The sequence below is a fragment of the Kogia breviceps genome, chromosome 1 (assembly GCF_026419965.1).
Source record: "Kogia breviceps isolate mKogBre1 chromosome 1, mKogBre1 haplotype 1, whole genome shotgun sequence".
Taxonomy (NCBI): Eukaryota; Metazoa; Chordata; class Mammalia; order Artiodactyla; family Physeteridae; genus Kogia; species Kogia breviceps.
Window position 1 is genome coordinate 116187465 of NC_081310.1, and position 20220 is coordinate 116207684.

Below are 20220 nucleotides of genomic sequence, written 5' to 3' on the forward strand. Positions count from 1 at the left end.
TCTCTGCTTCCTTCCACTACTTCCCCTCCGCTTCCTTCCACTACTTCCCCTCACACGTGGCTCCCCCCCCCCCACATTCCTGTATCACTTAGGCTGCACGCATTCCCATTCACCTCTTCCCTCAGCGTCAGTAAAATACAGTCTCCATCATTTTCCCGGCAGGAGCCCAAAAGAGGACGGAGAAGGAAAAATAATGGGGGCCGGGGGACACATATGAATCGGCCCTAATCTTTCATCAGCAAAGCACCGGACGGGGCACTACATCAGCCCTGTCAAGACCCGGGCAAAATTCCGCCACAGGCAGCCAGCATTCCATTTATTCTCCATGCGTGGATAATGCGGGGAGGATGGGTTTTGTTGTTGTTCCTCTTGACTTGGCTTTGGAGTAAATATGGACAGTTTGTGGGGCTGTGTGAAAAGCGCAAGCCTGCAAGTCAGCTGGAACTATTGCAATCCCAGCTCTGGCACTGGGACCCTCAGCAAGTTGCTAAACTTCTCGGAGCCTCTCCATGTGAAATAGGAGTAACAGCAGCCATTTCCAGAATGTGGTAAGAAGGAAATAAGAGCACGAAGAAGACAGTGCCCAACACCTGTGCTTTGTGGCAGCATATGTCACTAATTGTTTTGTTCTGGCCCAAGTTACAGTGAGTTTTCATTCCCTTGGATCCCTTCTGGCTAACCTTTGGGTTAAGAGTTTCTTCTTTCTTCCTACTGGACCCCTTGACACAGGAACTGGGTCCTTGTCCTTGCTCTGTTCTTAGTTCCTATCACAATGCCTGGCACTGGGAATTGTTCAGAAAGTTTTGTTCAGTTGGTCTGAATCGGAATGACTGGTCCACAAAACTGATGCGTCACAGATGAATGGCCAAGAGGTGACCTGGTTTCCTGTAGGATCATTCCTGACTCGGAGCTGGTGCCTTCCTGAATAACTGCTGGATAGCTTCTCCCCCATCCAGCAGCCCATGGCTCCGTCCTCTCCGGACTCAGCAATTCAGTAGGTGGAATCTTCACACACACACATTCTACACGTGTGCGCACGCACACATCACCTCCACCACCCAAGGCAGCCACAGCCAATGGGCCTTCACCCAGGATGGATTTCAGATTTCTGTGGGGAGACAGGAAGGATGGGCAGGGGCTTCCTCCTCCAGAAAGGGCTAGCTCGGTTGGTAAACTCCAGGGAGACACAAGGAAGGAACAGGCTTTGGAGCCAGACATCCCTGTGTTTCAAATCCTGGTTCTTTCATTTGCTAGTAACCTCATATGGGCAGCTTACATGACCCCTAAGAGCCTCCATTGAATTATCAGGTATTAACAATACCTTCTAGGGTCGTTTTGAAGTTTGAAAGACATGTGCACACTGCCTGGCCAATAGCCAGCACGCTCACACACACATAAAAAAATTAAGCACCTTTCCTCTTGTAGCTTCTGCCACCGAAAACTACACATCTACCATTTGACTGCGTGGGAATTTGAGGGTGACCCTAATCACTTCCCAACTAGAGCTGTGGGGCTGTTCACTCTAAGCCCCCTCCCTCCATCTCTGCCCCCAGGGGTCCAGGATGCAGGAAGAGACTTTCTTGTTATTTTTTCCTCTACAATTTGGTATTAAATGCTCTGAGGGCAGGAAGGCGTCTTGCCTCTAATTGCAGCTGTCAGTCCCCATCAGGCAGAGGGGAGTTCAGCCAGGCGGAGGCGAGGGAGGAGAAACGGAGTGCCCTCCTGGTCAGGCTCAGCCCAAACAGGGACCCACATTGTCTTTTCCCAGCCAGTGGGCGTTCCCTGCCAGGGTGGGAGGGACAGGCAGGCAGGCCCTGGATCTGGCAACGTTGCTCTCCGGGCCACATGCCCAAGCACGCTTTAGGTGTAGCTACCGGTGCTGGAGCTGAGCTGCTGCCCCTTCACCCTGGGTTGTCCTGGATGAGGTGGGAAGATGAGGCCAAAGGCATTTTAAAATGAGTGCGCATTTCTTCTTGGCTCACCTCGCCTCACTGGTGAATTCACATGTTCTTGTGCCCTGCGTGGAGGTTCTGAGCTGGAGACAGGGTGTTGGGGAAGGTGTGTGTGATTCCAGGGCCCGGCGTCTGTTCTTCAGTCAGCCTCTGCCTGTGGCCTGTACTTGGACAGGTAGCACATCCAGGCTTACTTCCTCATCTGGAAAATGGGGATAATACCTGCCTTTCTCGCCCATTTATGAAGGAGATAATGGATATGAAAAGGCTTTCAGACTTTAATGTGCTATACAAATAGTAGCTTTCCTTTCCTGTGCTTCTGGAAAGGCTGGGGGCTTCTCCAAGCACTCCTTATACACACACTCCTTATTGAGCCGTTTCTCAGGGTCCAGGGATGGGCTGAAATCTCAAGGGCAACAGAAGGGGGTGGGAATTTGCCTCTCTGCTCCCATTCCCAAGAGGGCCAGGCTTTACTCCCTGTGACTGGAGCAGCGCTTTGCCAAGGAAGCGAACAGTTATGAGGCTGGGGACACGAGAAACAAGGTCTTTATTGGCGGCATCTCTGGGGAACCTGCGGCCCCAGTGCCCGATCCATGCAGGATGTTACACTGAGGTCTTTGGGGGCAGTGAAGGAATGTCACAAGGATTTCCTGGTCGTCTCCCCCTGCCCCCTCCCCCCTCCTACTGCCACCTCCAGCCCCAAAGCAACACACACACACATCCTCTCTCTCTCTCTCTCTCTCTCTCTCTCTCTCTCTCTCTGTCTGTCCAGGAACTCTCGCCTCCCCCACCAGCCAGCCCCTAGCACAGCCTCGCCCAACTACAGCCCTGTCAGCTCTGCTCCAGACGCTCTGCTCCGTCTCCTTCCCTTCTCGGCGGAAGGGACTTGGAGTTAGGCTTTTGAAAGCCATACCACCCGGCCTCTTTCCCAGGGGCCCAGCACTGGGACCCAGCCTTTCTGGGTCAGTCAAATTTCTATCTCTAGGATTCAGACCCAAACCGCTGTGTTAACATCAAAGCCAGAGGGTGAGGATTCCAGGGCCTTGGGGCAGCTGGTGGAAGGATTCTCCCCTCGTCTGGGCTCCGAGGCACCTGGGAAGGGGAAATGTCCAGAGCCCTTGGAATGGCCCCGCTTCTTGCCCTTCTGCAAGCGTCCGGCTCTGGGCTCAGAGGCCGTGGGTGTCACCCAGCCTGGTTTCTCCTTCAGCAGCCGGTCCCGGTCAGGCCGCACACTACGCAAGAACTTCCTAAAGACGTTTGCTGTTAGGGCAAACCTGCGGCCCAGCTCCCGCGGCTGGCCCCTCCCTCCTTTGGGGGTTCCTGCCTCCCGGGTCTCACCCTTCTCCCCACCCTTCTCCAGTTCCGGCAAGTCCAGCCAGTTGCCCACCAGGTCCGCAAAAACGTTGTCACCTAACACCAGAGGCTGTCGATTCCGGCCCCGGGACATCAACGTGGAGGTCCAGTCATCCGGTTCCACCAGCTCTGGCCCCCGCTGGGCACAGCTTTGGTGCTCTGGCAGCCGTGTCCTGGGCGGGGGAGCCAGATCCCTCCCACACACACTCCTAGGAGATGGAAGCTTGGCGCTGCTGCCCAGAGAGGGTTGACTGGAGGGGGGGCAGCCCGCAGGCCCGGCAGGACCCCTGCCACCCTCCCACTGAGGGGGCTCGAGCTGCGTCCGGGGGCTTTCAGGGCAGCCTGGAGCAGGACCCCCTCCAGAGATCTCCAGCTGCTCCAGTGCTGTCTGCACCTGCAGGAGCTTCAGTTCTTGCAGCGCCCCCATCATGCAGTTCATCTGATCCTGCAAGCCATCACCCACTTCCTTCATGGACATCTGCAGGGGAGAGAGCACAGGGCCTGTGAGCCAGGGGGCAGGGCTGTTCCCCAAACACACACCTCCAGGGTCATTCCAGCCTGCCACTGACCGCATCTCTATACAGCCTAGTACAGTGCAGGTCAGGGCTGGGAGAGGAGGAATTTTGACATGGATATGGCTGGATAAAGGAAATACTATTAATGCCAGCTGACTTGCTAAGACAAGTACCGTCCTAAGCTACATATATGTATACATATATGCATATGTATAAATTAATCTATATTTAATCTCCCCAACTACTCTATGAGGTAGTAGTGTTACTATTTTACAGATGAGTAAACTGAGGCACATAAGTAACTTGCTCAAGATTACATAGAGAGTAAGAGGTGGCACTGAGATCAGTTTGACGGTACGGAAAGTTCCGGTAGCCATCTGTGTCCTTTGTGTCTGTGCCCTCTTCTTCTCCTGAGCCTCCCTGAGATGAGGATGATGAAGACAATAACAATTTGTGAGCAGTTACTGTGTAACAGGAGTTGAGCTAAGTATTCTGTGCAGAGCATCTCATTTCATCTTTATATAAACCCTAGGAGGTTGGTATTATAATTCTCATGTTAACATATGAGTTAACCACGGTGAGGGTGAAGTAACTTGCCTAAGGTCACACAGCTCACGTTGCTGGGAGTCAAACAGAGGACATCTCACTCCAAATGCTAGAGTCCTAACCACCAAGCACTGCCTCAGGATGGCTGGGCAGTGGAGGAAGGTTGAGAGGGACGTTAGGGAAGAGGAGGAGCTCAGATTCCCTAAAAGAAAGGGAGGGTAGGCCTGGGGTTTCCCTTCACTGCTGTTCACATCTGGCAGGTCAGGAGACAGATAAGGAGCCACGAAGCTCCTGGTTGCTGAGACCCCTGCCCAGCTCTGCCCAGCCCTTCTCTCCCTTCCAAACACCTGTCCCCTCTCAGCTGCTCTCAAACTTGGCTCCAGTGCTCTTCCTGCCTTCTTGGCCCAATTGGCTCCGCTGTCCTAGCCAAGAGTGGGGACACTGGGGGCCAGTTCCCCAGCCCCTCTGTGGGTGTCTAAGGCCCGAGTCCCAGGTGCCAGCTGGAAGGGGCTAAGAGATTGACTTGGGCGAGGGCCGAGTTTGGAGGCTGGGCAGGGGATGCTTCGTCTGATAACATTCACAAGGTTCCTGTCCCTGGGCCCAAGCTGCCTTGGTTCCGCCAGCTCCCTCCCCAGATCTGCTCATGTTACAACGGCAAACCTCAGGCAAGGGGACCATCTGTTTCTTAAGCCCCCCAGAGACCCACCGGGATCATCTTACCTCCCAGCCTTGTCCTAACGCACAGAGCTAAGCCCACAGGGTGGAGTGGGTGGAGGGACTGGGAGGGCAGGCGCAGAGGCTCTGCAGCACTGTGCTGGCAGCTGACCCTCTCAGGCTTTAGGGTCACACCCTCCCCTGCCAACTCGGGCTTTGGTGGGGGTTAGGGGCCAGGCCAGGCTCTCCCGAGCCAGTAGTGCTAACAGACAGTGGAGGACTGACTGTCCCTGAGGGCAAGGAAGCCGATGCTGAGTGTAGGATTGCCCGCACTCTGCAGCTTCCCCAAGAAAGAGCAAGAAGAAGTGGTGGTCCGGGGCCTGACAGCCTGGGATTTGCCAGGCTGCTGGGCAAGCATGCTCCATTTGAGTGGCGGCAGCAACAGGAGACACGGCCTGTGGGGTGGCCGTGCTTGCTGATGGCCCCCTGCTCTGGCCTCTTTGGCTTCTACCTTCCTGACCCCTTCCTTCTGGAGGCAGCTCAGCCACAACTGGAAGACCCAGAGCAGAGTCAGGAGACTCCGAGCCCCAGACCAAACTCCTCAAGGTCCCTTCCCGGCGAACTGCTGCACTGACTCTCCCATTTCTGCCCCCTGCCTCATACCACTCACCCCAACCTGGAACCTCAGGGTCACATTTGGCTCTCCCACCCCACTGCCTGTTCCTGTCCCCCGATGCTGCACATCTGCCCTTCTGCCCCCTGCAATGCTGCAGAAGCCTTCTTGCAGGCCACCAAATCGGTCTTCCCGACACACACCTCCGACCCTGTCACTGGCCGCTCAGAAGCATCATCTACTCCCATATACACCCCACGCTCCCATCAGAACCTCTTCTGTGATACTTAAAACACTCACAGCTCCTCTGTGCATTTAAGTGCTGGGTCACTGATGAAACATTCATTGAGCATCTACTTCTTGGGGGCAGGGACTGAGATCTACACATCAGTGTGTTGCCCCAGAACCCAGCTAGCACCTCTGCACTTACTACATATCCATAAAATATACACTGAGTACCACTGAGCACCCCAAATTGCTTGCTGCCCTCAGTAAGTCACTTCCCAGGGAGAAAGGGTCAGGAACGTTTCTCAAGGTTTCATTTCACCAAGAGGCACAGAGTCGGAGCTTGCCAGCTTCCTTCCAGAAGGCTAAACACAGTCCAGGTCAGAGGCGGTGGGAGGAATGAAATGACCCCATTCAATCCCTTCCAGTATGGAAAAATCCTTAAGAAATAATGCTGACATTTTGTACCTTTTTAAAGTGAGAATGAATGTGTGGGTATGTATGAATTCAGGGATGCCCATAAAACAGAGGCCCCATTTAAGTAAATAAGAGCTGAAATTGCAGCCCTATGGAAAATGATAGTGCATTGGTTAAGATCTTGGGTTCTGGAGACAAACGGAACAGGGTTCAAATCCCAGCTCTGCCATGTAATAGCTGTGTGATCTGAGCAAGCTATTTAAATTCTGTTTTCTAATTTCTCCATTCTTGCTTTTTTTGGCCGCCCTGCACGGCTTGCGGGATCTTAGTTCCCCCACCAGGGATTGAATCTGGGCCACTGCAGTGAACGTGCTGCATCCTACGAACCACTAGATCACCAGGGAACTCCAATTTCTTCCGTCTTTAAAATGGGAATAAGAGTTCCTGCCTGGTCCAACTTTGGACAGATGAGACGAGGTAATGTGTGTTTATGCGTGGCCTCCAGGTGAATTTTGGCTGTTATCTTAAGACTTCCTGAGAACTTCTAGAACATTTCTTCCTCAGTGAACCTGAACACGCAGTAGTGATAGGATTCTGTTCACCTGTCTGGTCTGACTGAGGAGAAACGTCTCGTCTGGTCCTTTTCCCACCCTGGCACCACACAGAGGAAGGAAAGGGAAGCCTCGCATCCTCCTGCCCACAGTCCAGCCAGATTCGGTCAGCCGACCACAGAGCGCTGACCTTGGAGGGCAAGAAGGCAGCTGTGAGGGGGCTGAGGATGGAAGAAGGAAGCCCGAGTGTGGGAAACAGGGAGGCCAGGGAGTGGGGAGGCAGGAGCATCGGCTGGAGCCTGATGGAGAAGCGAGCTGCCTTTCCCAGCCCTGGGGGAGTGATGTCACCCAAGGAGAAAGAGCCAGAGGGCAGGCTGCTGTCTTCCCCAGAGCGTGGGACCTGCTCAGATCCCAAGGTTTCTCTTGCCGAGACGGAGAAGAGAGAGCAACGTGGGGTGGGCACAAAGGAGAGGCGCCAAACCTGAGAAAATCCCAAGCTAGAAACGAACACTAAATGCCAGGCTGTAGGTGATGAGTTCCTCTCTGGCCTCCCAGTGTCTCAGAGCCTCAGGACGGCGCCAAGTCATACCCAACTTGCCCTCAGGGCTCAGGTGGAAAAGTCACAAGAAGGCCTAATTAGTTCTGATTAGTTTGAGTGGGAATGGCTCTAACAGGCACTACCCTCTTTCTCCAGCTCACACACGCTCACACACGCTTGTACACACACGTGTGCACACAGGCACAGAGCTAGCCTGCTCCACCACCAAGCACAACACCCGTGATAAGCGTATCCTAGAGACGGCTGTGCGAACCCTTTCTGAGAAAGGTCTCCCCACCCTCCTTGCATCCACCCCACCCCACAGCCCATCTCCCACCCCGCAGCATCTTCTGGGCCTCCAAATGTCTCATTCTAAACATTTTCTTCCTGTCAAACTTTAGTCTCTCCCACTGCAGTCTAAACCAGCCCGTGGCTTCCTCCCTGTGGTGGAGCTGGATGCCCCCCGGGCACCCTCCTAGGGTTTGTAAAGAGCCCCATGCTGTCCTGTGGGGACCTGGCCCACTCCAGCTGACTAACTCGGCCACTCTGCATGGGGCAGATTCACCAACCTTTTGTGCTTCGGATTCCGACTGTGAACTGATAACCCCTCACACGTGTGTAGCACTTGCTCTGTCTTCTACGTGATCTTGTCTGATCCCCACAATTGCTCCGGGAGGCTGACAAGGCAGTTGGAGTTATCCCCATTTAATGGATTAGGAAGCTAGGGATCTGAGAGGTTCGTTTTCTCCCTCAGTATCTCCTAAACACGCTTCCCTAGACTTTCCTTCATGATTTCACCATATCTATATATGACCTAGTCTCCTACTTAATACTTTACTTAAATCTGTTTATGTAAATAAATGGATTTATATGGAAACTTATATGAAATGTATATCACTTGCCATAAACAGATGGTAACGCTTCCTATCTATCTATCTATGCATCTATCTATCGAAAACTAAGTTTTTCATCTGAGTATCACCTGATGTCATCTTGAGCACCTCCAGTGGGAACATGGATCTATTGCCTGAGGTTCCAAGGTGGATTAGTGGGAGGACTGGGACCCCATGCCTGGCCCTCTTACTCCAAGCCAGTGAGCTTTCCATGTCATCATAATCCCTGACTCTTCAGCCTCATGGGATTGTTGTGAGAAGAAACCAGGATAGTCAGTGGGACGTGCGAGGGCAATTATCACATAGGGAGAAAGAACATGAAGTATTGGAGGGACTCCAAGACCCAATTCAGTTCACTTCCACTGAAGGTGTTTCTTCACTGACTCATCTGAAGGGGGAAGATGCTGCTGGGAAGCCAAACCCCACCATCCTGGCCCTCCAGCCCTGAGCCCTCCGGGGGGTGGTGAGGGCTCAGCTGCCCATGGACAGCTCCCCTCCATGGCACTTGCTGGGCCCTTTGTGGTTTGGGAGGAGTAGGATGGGAAAATGTGACACCAGCATCCTCGGCAACCTTCCCAAGCCCTCTCCTAGGCCCCTGACTGATCCCACAGCTGTGCCCTCCGTCCATCCATCTCACGCCCTCTCCCAGCTCAGCCAGAATCCTTTGACACAGGCTCCAGTTTTGCCCATGGACCTGGCAGTGTGCCCTGCCTCGCTCCCCCCACCCCCATTACTCACAAGATCCCCACACAGTTCCTTTCAGCCCCTCTGGAAGCTAGAAGGAGGTTCAGGGCCGGAAATGGGAAAAGCCCAGCTTTTGCCAAGTGGCCCATTCTCCAGCTCCGTGAATAGGGACCTTCACAGCCCCCTGCTCTTGGCTGGAACTCTCAACAGGAAGGTAAGGTAGAAACTGTGCCAAGAGCCGGAGGAGGGAGGAGGGTAAAGAAAGGAGGAAGTGTGAAATGGATGAGCCCACTCTCCCAACTGAACAATCTACTGGGGTCCATGTGCTTGGGCAACATGCAGACAGACAGAGAGAGAGGGGCCCAGTCTCGCCCCTGCAGGGAGCTTGCCTCTCAGCCTCACCTCTCCCCTGTCCAGCTTTAGCCCCTCTCCAATGCAGCCAGTCAACCAAGTTCCTTGGGCATCCAAGGGACCTCAAAGAGTTACCTTCTTTTTCTCCTTTCTGATTCAGGCCTTCACACTCTCCTGTGTGGACTCTTGTAATAACCTTCTACCTCATCTTCCCGCCTCAATTTCCTCCCTCCCCCATCCCCACCCCCACCCCCTCCTAGATCCCAGGGCACGTCTCTAACCACGCTGCTCACGCTGCTCGGCAATGCATATGGAAAAGGTCAGACTCTTTAGCATGGCATTCAACCCCGCCCCCTCTTCTGCTCTCAACAGCTCTTTCAGCCCTGTTGCCCACTCCTTTTCTGCATATACCCTATGTTCTAGCCATAATCCAGTGAGTCTTCAAATGTCCCCTCTAGACAGTCTTCAAACACCCCCATTACTTCCATCTCTGCACGTTTTGGTCATATCGTTTCATCATCTGCCTGAAATGCTCTTTTTCTCCTGTTCCCATCCCTATTTATCCCTTGAGGTGTGGTTCAAATGCTACCACTTCCAAGAAGCCTTCCCTGATCCCCTAGCTGGAGGTAATTCCTCCCTCTCAGAGCACTGAATGTGTGCCTCTCATCTAGTATGTATCCTCCGTTTCTATACAAGACATTTGCATGCATATACTGGCTAAGAGTGTGAGATCTGCAGTCAGACTGGCTGGGTTTGAATCATAGCTCTGCCACTTATCAGCTCTATACCTTGGCCAAGTCACTTAACCTCCCCATGTCTCATTTATAAAATGGGAATAACGGAAGTACAACTTGTTAGTGTTGCTTTGGCAACTGACATAATACTTGAGATATCTGGCATATCAATAACTGTTAACATCAATATATGTTGTTATTATTATCACTCCTATTAAACTCTAAGTTCCCTGAAGGCAGGATCAGTGTCTGTTTATATTTGTAACCACAGTACTAGTGCCTGGCAAAGTGCTTTAAACATAATATCAACTCAATAAGTGTGTTCTGTGAACGAATGACACATTCACACCAGTCAGATCAGTTCATCACTGTGAGTTTACAAGTTTACAAGTTTACAAGTGCTTACAACACATCAGGTACTGTGTCATGTGCTAGGGACATACAGCTGGGGAGGCACTTGACATAATCTTCACAGTAGCTGTATAAAGTAGGTATTTTTAAAACCCCATTTTACAGATGAGAAAGCTAAGGCACAGAGACGTCAAATAATCTGCCAGGGTCACACACAGCCAGGTTTTGAGTTCAAGTTGGCCTGACCCCAAATCCTGTGCTCCATGCTCTTCCCACTGACTACAGCACCCCACATTGTCTAGGGCAAAGTCCTCTTCACTCTAGCTCTAAACATCAAGGGAGACCACATTATGAGATCCTTTGCAGAAGCTTTTTTCTGCCTCAGGAAACTTGCTTTTTTGCCCCAAGAGGTGAAGGCTGTTCCTAATGTACCTCCTCTATCACCTTCTTATCTCCTCCTTATTTTGCCTTTATGCTCTGGTCCTCTTCCATGTACCAGAATCTCCTGAACTTGTGGCCACTAGTGGGTAGATAATTGCCTTCTAGGAACACCAAGCTGTTCTAGAAGGACCTTCCCCAGCCTGAGAGAAGTCTCTCTGCTGCTTCACCATGCCTCAGCTAGGATCGACATTAAAGGAGCTGGTTCCATCAACCTCCTCCTCCTCCAGGAAGCCTTCCCACCCTGGCTGTACTTTACTCAGCCTTTATGCACTCTGTTTGCTCTACACTGATCTGAACTCATGAGCCACACCCTGTGCGCATCTTACATCTGCTTCCTCTGTGTGCCTATGTCTACCCCATTTTTGGGAAGCCTTCAAGGGAGCAGTGTATAAGGAACAGCTGGTCCCAAGGCCTGTGGTGTTCAGGCAGGGCCCCTCTTTGGCAGCTGGAGCGGGGAGAGATATATTCCCTACTGAGTAGTTGCAGCCCTGACCCCCTCATCCTTAGGAAAAAGTGTGTCAGCTGCTGCTACTCTCCTGCTACATTTCAGCCCTGAAACCAGATCTCTGTCCTCTTCCAAACAGGGGAGAAGGGCCAGTTCTCCAGACATCAACCTAACTGAGCCAGGATCCCCAAGTTCTCAGCCTCCCTCCAGTGCTCACTTGTTACAATGCAAATTTTCTGCTTCAGGAAATTGGGAAATTCTGCTACTTTGGTTTTCAAGATCAGACTCTTCTTGTCTAGATTTTCTGGGCCAAGGGCAGGACCAGGAGGCAGGGGAGGAGTGCACAACACCCTCGACAAAGATAATTTCACAACTCCTTAATGTTTCTTTTTCTAGCAGCTTTAACCCACAGTATCTGTAGGACGTATGCTTCTTGAAGGGAATTTAACGGCATAAATGAATGTAGAACTTGACTAGTATTACATGAGTGCCATTCCTGGACACACACTAACTTAAGGCAAAGCCAAGCAACACACAGTCCTCCTGGGTGGCAGGGAAGATTCTGCCTGGGATGAACACACACACACACTTCAAGGTCATGACACATACTGACTATAAGCCTTTCCCACCCCCTGCAGACCCAGGGGATAAACAAGCCAACACCTTCCTAACCCAGGCACAACCAAGCTGCATTGAATTCAAACCCCAAAGTCCTTAGAGGAGCCAAAAGGCTGAGCCTGAGCTAACTCAGCTCCACTTTCTCCTTCACTCCATTGGGAAAACAGAATCACTGAGATCTGGCTCTGCCTAAGCACTGTGCTGAGGTGTCAGGGAGTGAACAAGGCTCTAATAGCTCTGCCTGTCACTCTGCTCTGTCTCCTTTCTGGGCAGACTGGCACTGGGGAGGGGGCGGAACACCATGGGTGGAGGGAGAGTGCAGAGCTCTCCCATCTGAGTGTCATTCTGGGCCCCAGGCCAGGCATTTGGCTTCCTCTCCAAGAGAGTCAAAGGCTGAAGCTGTTCAGACAAAGGGCCAAATGAAAGCTAATGGGGAGCTGGGTGACTTCAGCCTCTCCCCTTCCTCCTTCCGGGGACTGGGGCTCAAGTCCTTGGCAGGAGAGCGTGCACATCAAGACCTGGAGCTCAGCTCCATGCAGATTCCTATTGCCTTTTTTATTTTCCTGGCGTCCACAGACTGTCTTCGCCCCCCCTCACCACCTCCCACCTAAGGTGCTGTAAAAAATGCAAATCAGTAGGATTTTAAAATTCAAGCCTGTGCCAGGAACACCCACAAACCCTCTATTAAGGCAGATACTGAGGTGGGTGGTGTGGTCCCAGATTCCAAGCAAAAAAAAAAAGAGGATTCTGTTAGATTCTTTTCTCAACATGGCCCTTGGACTTCAGACATTATCTGTGGCAACCTTGACCTTTCTTTCTGGTATTGGACAAGTGAATGGCACAAGTCAGAATTATGTGTGAGCTGGGGCCAGCCATCCCAAACTGACATGGAAAGCATAAGAAAATGAGTATGGGGAAGGACATGATGGAGACTCTTCTGTCCCTTATCTAAGAAGCATTCATCTGGGTAACGTTCCCATCTGAGTGTCACCACCAAAAGGGCTTGGGGAGGAAGTCCCAGAGAAGTGATCATTGACCTGAGAAGGCAGGCCCTGGAGCAGGACAGACAGAAAGAGTGCCTGGGTCACTTGACCAGTAAGCATCAATGAGAACACCTGCTGCTACAAGCTCCCCGGGCCCCCAAGCTGGCCCCTGTTAAAGCTGCCAAGTTCCCTCCCCAGCGGGAAGAGTGGAGAGTTTGCAGGCAGGAGTGGGAGAGGCTGTCATGGAATCTGGAGAGCCATGGGCTGGCACTTTTTGGATCCAGGTCTGCTGTTGTCAGCCTGGGTGCCCCTGGCCCTGAAAAGTAAGAAGAAAGAGGGGAGAAAAGTGAGACCGAAAAGAGGTCGACTCCAAGAGAAACAAACTAAAAGGGACAAAAAGAGGCGGAGGCAAAGCCCCAGGAGAGCCTGGTTGACAGAGACGGCTGTGGCGGCCCAGGTGGGGGGCGTGCATAATATCTGTCTGAATTCTGGTGGTGGATAGAACAAGAAAGGTGGCAGGTGGGAGGGGGGGGATATTAAGTCAGTAAGGAGCAATTGCGCCTCCCACAACAGAGTTTCGGCAGGCGCCGCTCTCCCAACCTGGGAGATTTCCACGCCCCGCCGCCCACCCCCCGACCCCGAGACTGTGCCACTTCTCCCGATCCCCACACCCCGGCCTCTGCACGCTCCCTCCTCGTTCCCCCAGCCCAGACCCCTGACATCTGGCTGGGCCTCCGCACTCCCGCTCGCGAGCTGCCAGGCGGCGCCTGTCCTCCCGCGCCAGGCCCGCCCCCGCCGGTCCAGCTGCCAGCCCCCTCCCCGCTGGCAGGCAAGTCCGGGCAGACAGCCGGCAGGGCCTGCCCCTGCAGCCGCGCCAGCCCTGCCAAGCCCGGCCGCCACGTCTGGGGGGGTGCCCGGAGGTGCCAGCTCCCCTCGAGCGAGCAATCCCTGGCTGACCTCCTGCCCCGGGCAGGGTTGGGGCCACGCACCCTCCTCCCGGCGCGCCGCGCAGCCCCAGCTGCCCGGCAGCCGCGTCCCGCTCTTTCCGTGCGGGCGCCCGGGTCCCACCGCGTCTCGGGTGAGCCCTCTTTGCTCCCTAAGGTCTCTGGGCACATTTCGGTCTGGGCTTACTTAGCTCCCTCCATCTCTCTCACTCGTTCGTGCCTGCCTCCCTCTCACACAAGTCTCTGCTCCAAGTTTCCCCGGGGCCCCTTTCCCTCAGGACAGGCCCTGTCCTCCGCCTGCTCTCCGTGTGCCCTCCTCTCCTCTCTGGGCCCCCGCCCCGCGCCCGTCGCGGTCCCGGGGTCCTGGCGGAGGCCAGGTACCCGTCGTGGCGGAGCAGCCCTCCCAGCCCCAGGCGCCCGCTCCGCTCCGCTCTTACCAGCTCCTGTTTGAGGCGGCGCAAATAGCAGTCCATTTCCCTGCTCTTCTTCCTCATGCGCCTATTGGCCAGGCTCGGCTCCACGAGAGAGTCCCAGGATGGGAACACCGGTCCCACCAAAACCGCGCTCGGCCGGCTAGCGGGCCCCGCGCTCTGCGCCCCTCGCAGCGCCGAGCCGAGCCTCTGCTCACAGGTCCGCACTTGGAGCCGCTTCCCGGCTACTCGCGGCGCGCAGTCCGTGCTGGGGGCGGAGGGAAAAGTGGGACAGCCTATGAGAATGCAGGAGGGATGCCTTCAGCCAATGAGAAGAACGTACGGGGGGCGCGGGCTGGGCTGCAGTGGGTGGGCCCTGGAGCGGGTGTGTGCACCAGGCGAGGGCCTCCGCTCCTGGGGGGCTGACATAGGGGACACCTACCTGGTCCTGGCCGTTGCGGCGGGGGACATCGTGACGCCAGACTGTACCGACGTCCCCCAACAAAGCACGTGACCCCCAGAGAGAGCCCCGTCTTACGGATGGGAACTGGGTAGCGGTCTCGGAAGAAGCTGAGTGCCTCAGTGTCAACACTGTTCCCAAACTCGGATCAGAAAAGGAACACCCTCCACCCCAAATGCCACTCGACAGCTCTTTTGAATTCTGAAGTGTTCAAAAAAGTGGACTCTGGAAGTGTGGGTCTACCTCACCTTCCAGTCTACTCTTCACCCCTGGAGCGGAGGAGCCGCCGCTCGGTACGTTCACGTATTTAACACAAAGCAATGGAGGCTCTACTGTACTCCCTGCAGGGTTATAGGTCTGCGGTTACTGTTATTACGGTTATTAGGTCTCTGGTCTCAAGAACGTACAAGGGGCAGCGGAAGGGAAGGGGATAAGACAGACAGGTAAAAAAATAAAAATTAGACACCATAATTTCAGGTAATGATTTTTCATGAAAACATAAAAAAGGGTAATGGGATGGGGGCTGCCTTCAGTAGGGTGGGCAAGGGTGGAGGAGCAGGCCTTTCTCTCCCCCAGTATTCCGGCGGCGTCAGTTATCCTAATTCTTGCCCTGGCCACTTGCGAAGCTCTCTGTAAGGTCGGGGGAGGGAGAGAGGACTCAAAGATGCTAACATTCTGTTCAACAGACGCGGCCCATGCCCCGGAGGTGTGCGAACTCCAGCCAGGTCCTGGGCGATGGACCCGAGAGGGGCCGCAGGCCTGCCCGGGCGCTCCTCCCAGCCGAACCCAGGACCCCCAACGCCGGCCTCCGCGTGCGTCGGGGCTGCGGTTCCCACCCGGTGCCCAGGCTCCCTGCAACACGGCCTGGCCCGCGGGGGGGCGGTGTTGCAGGGCCCGAGAGTAATTAGCGCAATTAGCGACTTGTTGTTTCAAGGTAATTAACGGGGGAAAGTTTACCCCAGGCAGAATTTAGGGATCTCCAAATGAGACAACCGTGAAGACGCGAGAGAAGAGGCAAAGAAAGAAGGCAGAAACTTCGGCCATTCCGATTCGTGTCAGCAAAGAGCGCCACCTCTGTTTACCATGGAAAGGTGAGAGCGAAGGAGGGAGGGAGGATAAAAATGAACGTCTTGAGAAATGAAGACTTTGCAGAGTCCAGTCGGATGGCCTCCACTTAGCCCCGGGTTCTCAATTATAGTGGACCTTGCCTAGGGCTCTCGGCCTAGCCCTGACTGCCCCCTTTGGAGGAAGCTGGGCAGCGGTAGCCGCTGGATAGAGAAAAGGAAAAGGCACACAGGTGGGTCAGAACCCAGTCCGAAGCCTGTGTCTCGGTGGCCGCTCGCCAACTCAGGTGGCCTCGCTCCCTTCGAGATCGCGGCACAGGATCCCGCGTTGGTCAGAAAAGCCGATGGCCGTGGAATGGGGCTGAGAATCTGCTCCTGCGTTTCCAACGCCCGCTGGGAGAGCCCGAAAATGCATTTCCTGCTGCTCTCCCAGGCCGGCCACCGCCCTGGCGAGTCCGGCCCGCTGGTCCACTCAGTGTTGCAGAGCCCGGCCCCCGGCTTCCTGGCAGTTGTGAATCGAGATCCCCAAGAGGCCCCTTTGGGTAGGACACGAGGAGAGTTCAGAGTGGGAGCCATTCCCAAGGGTGGGGCTGAGGTCTCCAGCCCAGGTGACCCAGTTTTTGAGTTGAATACTCTAGGACTGCCCGTTAACATATAGTTCACGGAGAAAGTTTTATGTGGGGAGAAACACCACAAAAGATCTCCTCAACCCGGAGGGCCGGTGCTTTGCTGTCCAGCACCCAACAGCAGTGGCAGGTATAGGAGGCACTGAGTCTGCGGGTGTGTGGTTGAAATAGTATTGGGAGTCAAGTTTCAGGCCTAATTTTCTCCATGCCTGCAAGCTCAAGGACTGGAATCCTCTTGGAAGTTAGTAGGAGAGCAGCTATGGTTAAAACTCCCAGAGATGCAGGATGATGTCTTCACAAGAATTTAGGACCGGGTGATTAGGCCTTCTAGATTATTGACAACATGGTATGACCTTGCACAGATGCTTTCCTTTTACTGGCCTCAGTTTCCCTTGCTATAGTTTAAACCTATGTGAATCTTAACACTTTAATATGCCTTACAAAACTCTATTTTGACAAGGATCTCTGAAGTAGTCAGGACAAGGGGAATCCATCTTACAGATGAAGAATATATTGTTAGCAAAGCCAAAGATTGCATTCTACCCACGTCTAAGGTCAAGGATATGGCAAGAAAAAAAACTGATGACCGTAATCTCAGTGCAATGCTCAAAAGAGACAGGTCCCAGTCAAGTCAGAAGTGCTATTACCGTGTGGTTCCCACAGGACTTTGGAGGACAATTACTGTCAAACTCTGGAGTGCTTTTATAATGCTGGGCCACCACAACTTTCTTGCTCCCCTGCCTCTGAGAAGGCCAACATTACACCAGGGTGTGTGGAGCCCTCTCTCTTACCTGGTTTCTGAAGAGGTAGCTCTGTCTTCCACCTTTTCTTTTTCTTAAGTGGTAGAGAATAAAGCCTGTTGCCATGGTTGTATAAACAGGGATAAATATTCTTGGGCTGAGGATGGGGGTGGGGGTTAGGGGACGATTCATTTTTGCTGAAGAGGAATCAAATGGTTCAGCCTCCTCCCTCCTGCCCCCTAACACTCAGCCTGGGCAGAAGATGAGATTACCTCATTTGAAAATAAAGAATAAAACAAAGGTCTTGAGATTGGATGTGAACTTACTTTCTCAAAGCCGTCCAGAGCTGGAGTGGAACCCTCAGAAGCATCTCAGCTTTGCCCCTTGCTGGCGGGGATAAGTGTATTGTGGGTACTTTTCTTGAGGAGCAACTCCTGGAAACGGTGCCTAAAGGTGTCAGACTCTTGTAGTTTGCCCAGCCTAGTCAGGGAAGGTGGTCCCCTCTGCTCTACTGCCAGAGCCTGAAGGTCCTGGCACCCATGACTGAGCTCAAAGTTGTATCCCAACGGAACTCAGATCCTAAACTAAACAATGGAAACACTGCCATTCTACTGGCTCCAGATCCTATGGTTCCCACCTGGACATCCCAACCCACCAAGTCCTAGCCAGCTCTGGATGAGGCAGCCCTGGCTAAGGCAATGACCATCTCATCTTCACTGGCAACAGAAGAGCTGAGGAGCTCATCCTGATAACCTGATGTGAGGAAAGAGATATGCAGCCACACACGGTCTGGAAACCCCATAACATCACCCTCCCAAGGGTGGGTCCGTGTCCCCATTGCCCTCATGCCTCCCCCCGCTTGTGGCTGCCAACAGCCATTATCCCAATCCCCGTCCCTGCTCCCCCCACACCTCCTGAGCATCAAAAGGAAAGGCTGACCCTAGAGATAAACACGTGCTGTTGGAATGTGTTCAGATATCACCGCAGAACTGTTTCTCTCCAGGCAGAGGACCTCTCCTGGCAGGCAGGCCCAGAGGTGCTGAGCAGAGACTGCGTGGCTGGTGTGAAACACCGGGATGGTGGGGGAGGAACTGGACAGAAGCCTAACTCTTCTTAGAATCATCTCTCAGTTTTCATGATATCTTCCTCTGTCCACCTTAGACAGAGGCCTGGGCTCCTCTGCTTCTTACAATCCCAACACCAAGAGAGGCAGCAGAGAGATGAAGTGGTCTACATGTTAGGAGCCCTCTCGGTTCCAAAAGAAAGATTCACTTTGGTGTTTAAGGGAACACTCTTCTGACCGGGTGGTGGAATCAAAGACTCAGTCATAGGAAGCTCGTTAACTTTTGGTGTCTTCAAACAGAGAGTATCATTCTCCTCACTTTCAGATACAGCAACTGAGGTCCAAGGAGATGGGTCTGAAAGGTGATATAATAAAGTCTCCCTGTTTCCAAGGTAACCTCTTTCTACTGCCCTCCTCTGCGGAAAGCAGCAGGCATGTGGATTACTGAGATGATGAGCCATTGAAGGAGAGCATCCCAGTACTTCCCCATCTGCAGAATGGCCATCACTCTTGCATACTGTGTTAACTTAGATGCCACAGTCACAGCCGTCACTTCTTTACAAAGTCCCTGGGCTGCAAGACCAGTTATGCAGGTGCTAAAACTTTTTGGAGAGGGAGAGAAGGTAGGTGTTGGAGGAAGCAGTAGCAGGATAGTCGTCTAAGAAAACTTCATGAATGAATGAATTATTTCACCTGAACAATTCAGAGGAATTGTAAGTGCAAAATTAGACTAGTCTGAATAATGAACAGTTAGTCTATGGGCTGCTACCAACCCCTGTTTGGAATTATTTGCAGCTATGGGCCTGTGCTTATGGTGCCTAAGCGATGGTCTCATTGCTACTGGGAAGTAAACATTTCCATTTTGCAAACATTTGCTGGAAAAGCAAGTATTTTCCAACTGCAAAGAACACCTGAAGAATGTCAGGGCACAGCTAGGGGATATACTTATGGAATTTGTGCAAATTAATGCTGGTTGACACAAACTGCACTGAGAAGGAAAGTGACTTGCTCCCTGCACTCTCCTGGGGATATCCTGCCACATCTGGCTCCCTGGAGGCCCAGCGCTGACTTCCCTGTAACATCACCATGGCCTGCAACTCAGGGCAAAAGCTGATTTTATTACACACTATTTGGTCATCTCCACCAGCTTCTGGTATCTGTAAACAAGTACCAGGCATTGGCAGCCTGCCAGGGGGAGAGTTGTCAGCAAGAGAGAAAGAAGGCTACTTGCTTCTCCCACTGAGGCCATCGGGTAAGTAGAAAAAGAGGTCAGTTTCAGGTTTGGCTTACTGTGCATATTTGCTTCCACCAGGCTGGCTCCTAAGCCTCTTCTTGGTCTTTTGCAGGTGCCAGAGAATTGTCCTTACCCTGATCAGACACCAGCCCTGGGGCACAGTTGAGGTTTCAGCCTGGAGACCCTGAGGGGAGCCAGTGCTGAGGGTGACAGCTGCTTCTGTGAGGGCTTCTGCTTGACCAGAGCCCTGGGGTTTTGTAGGGTGTGAGTGGGGTGGGTAGTGACTCGCAGCAGCAGCAGTCTGTACCAAGAGACAGCCTCCGGTTCCCAGAGCAGAAAGGCAATGAGGCCAAGAAACACTGCCATCATTTAACAAATGAAGATGCACATTGCAGAACAGGAGCTGAACACGCAAAGGAGTTTGGGATTTTTACTGCCCTCCCTCCTCCCTGCATTTGGACAGGTTTTCTCTGCTGTGATTATTCCTCATGAATCATCATCCATAGAAAGTGACTGAGGCAATGGAGAGTGAATAATGAATCCCCCAAATGGTCTTTTGTGTCTCTGCCTGGAGGGTTTTGGAAATAACTTGCATTTTAATCCCTCTGACTTAGAATCATAGAATTTGGGAGCTGTAAAGGACCTTATAGATAATCAGGGAATTGTGACCTCATGGAAAGACTAGAAGTCAAGCTCTGTGGGTCTGAACCTCCAGTCTGTCACTGAAAATAGAGCTAGCTAACATTTATTGAAGGCTTTCCTTGTGTTAGGCACTCATCTGTTCTCCCCAGACCCTCGGAGGCAGGGCTCCTATT

The 20220-nt window shown here is 53.0% G+C and overlaps 1 protein-coding gene across 1 annotated transcript; it reads right to left on the minus strand.

The window, feature by feature from the left end:
* Positions 1-2480: 2480 nt before the first annotated feature.
* On the minus strand, positions 2481-14481 carry INKA2 (inka box actin regulator 2). Its single transcript, XM_059081934.2, has 2 exons — positions 14246-14481; positions 2481-3783 (listed from the first exon to the last, which is right to left on the minus strand). Exons 1-2 carry the CDS (start codon positions 14300-14302, stop codon positions 2941-2943), a joined length of 900 nt encoding a protein of 299 aa, XP_058937917.1. The 5' UTR covers positions 14303-14481; the 3' UTR covers positions 2481-2940.
* Positions 14482-20220: the final 5739 nt, after the last annotated feature.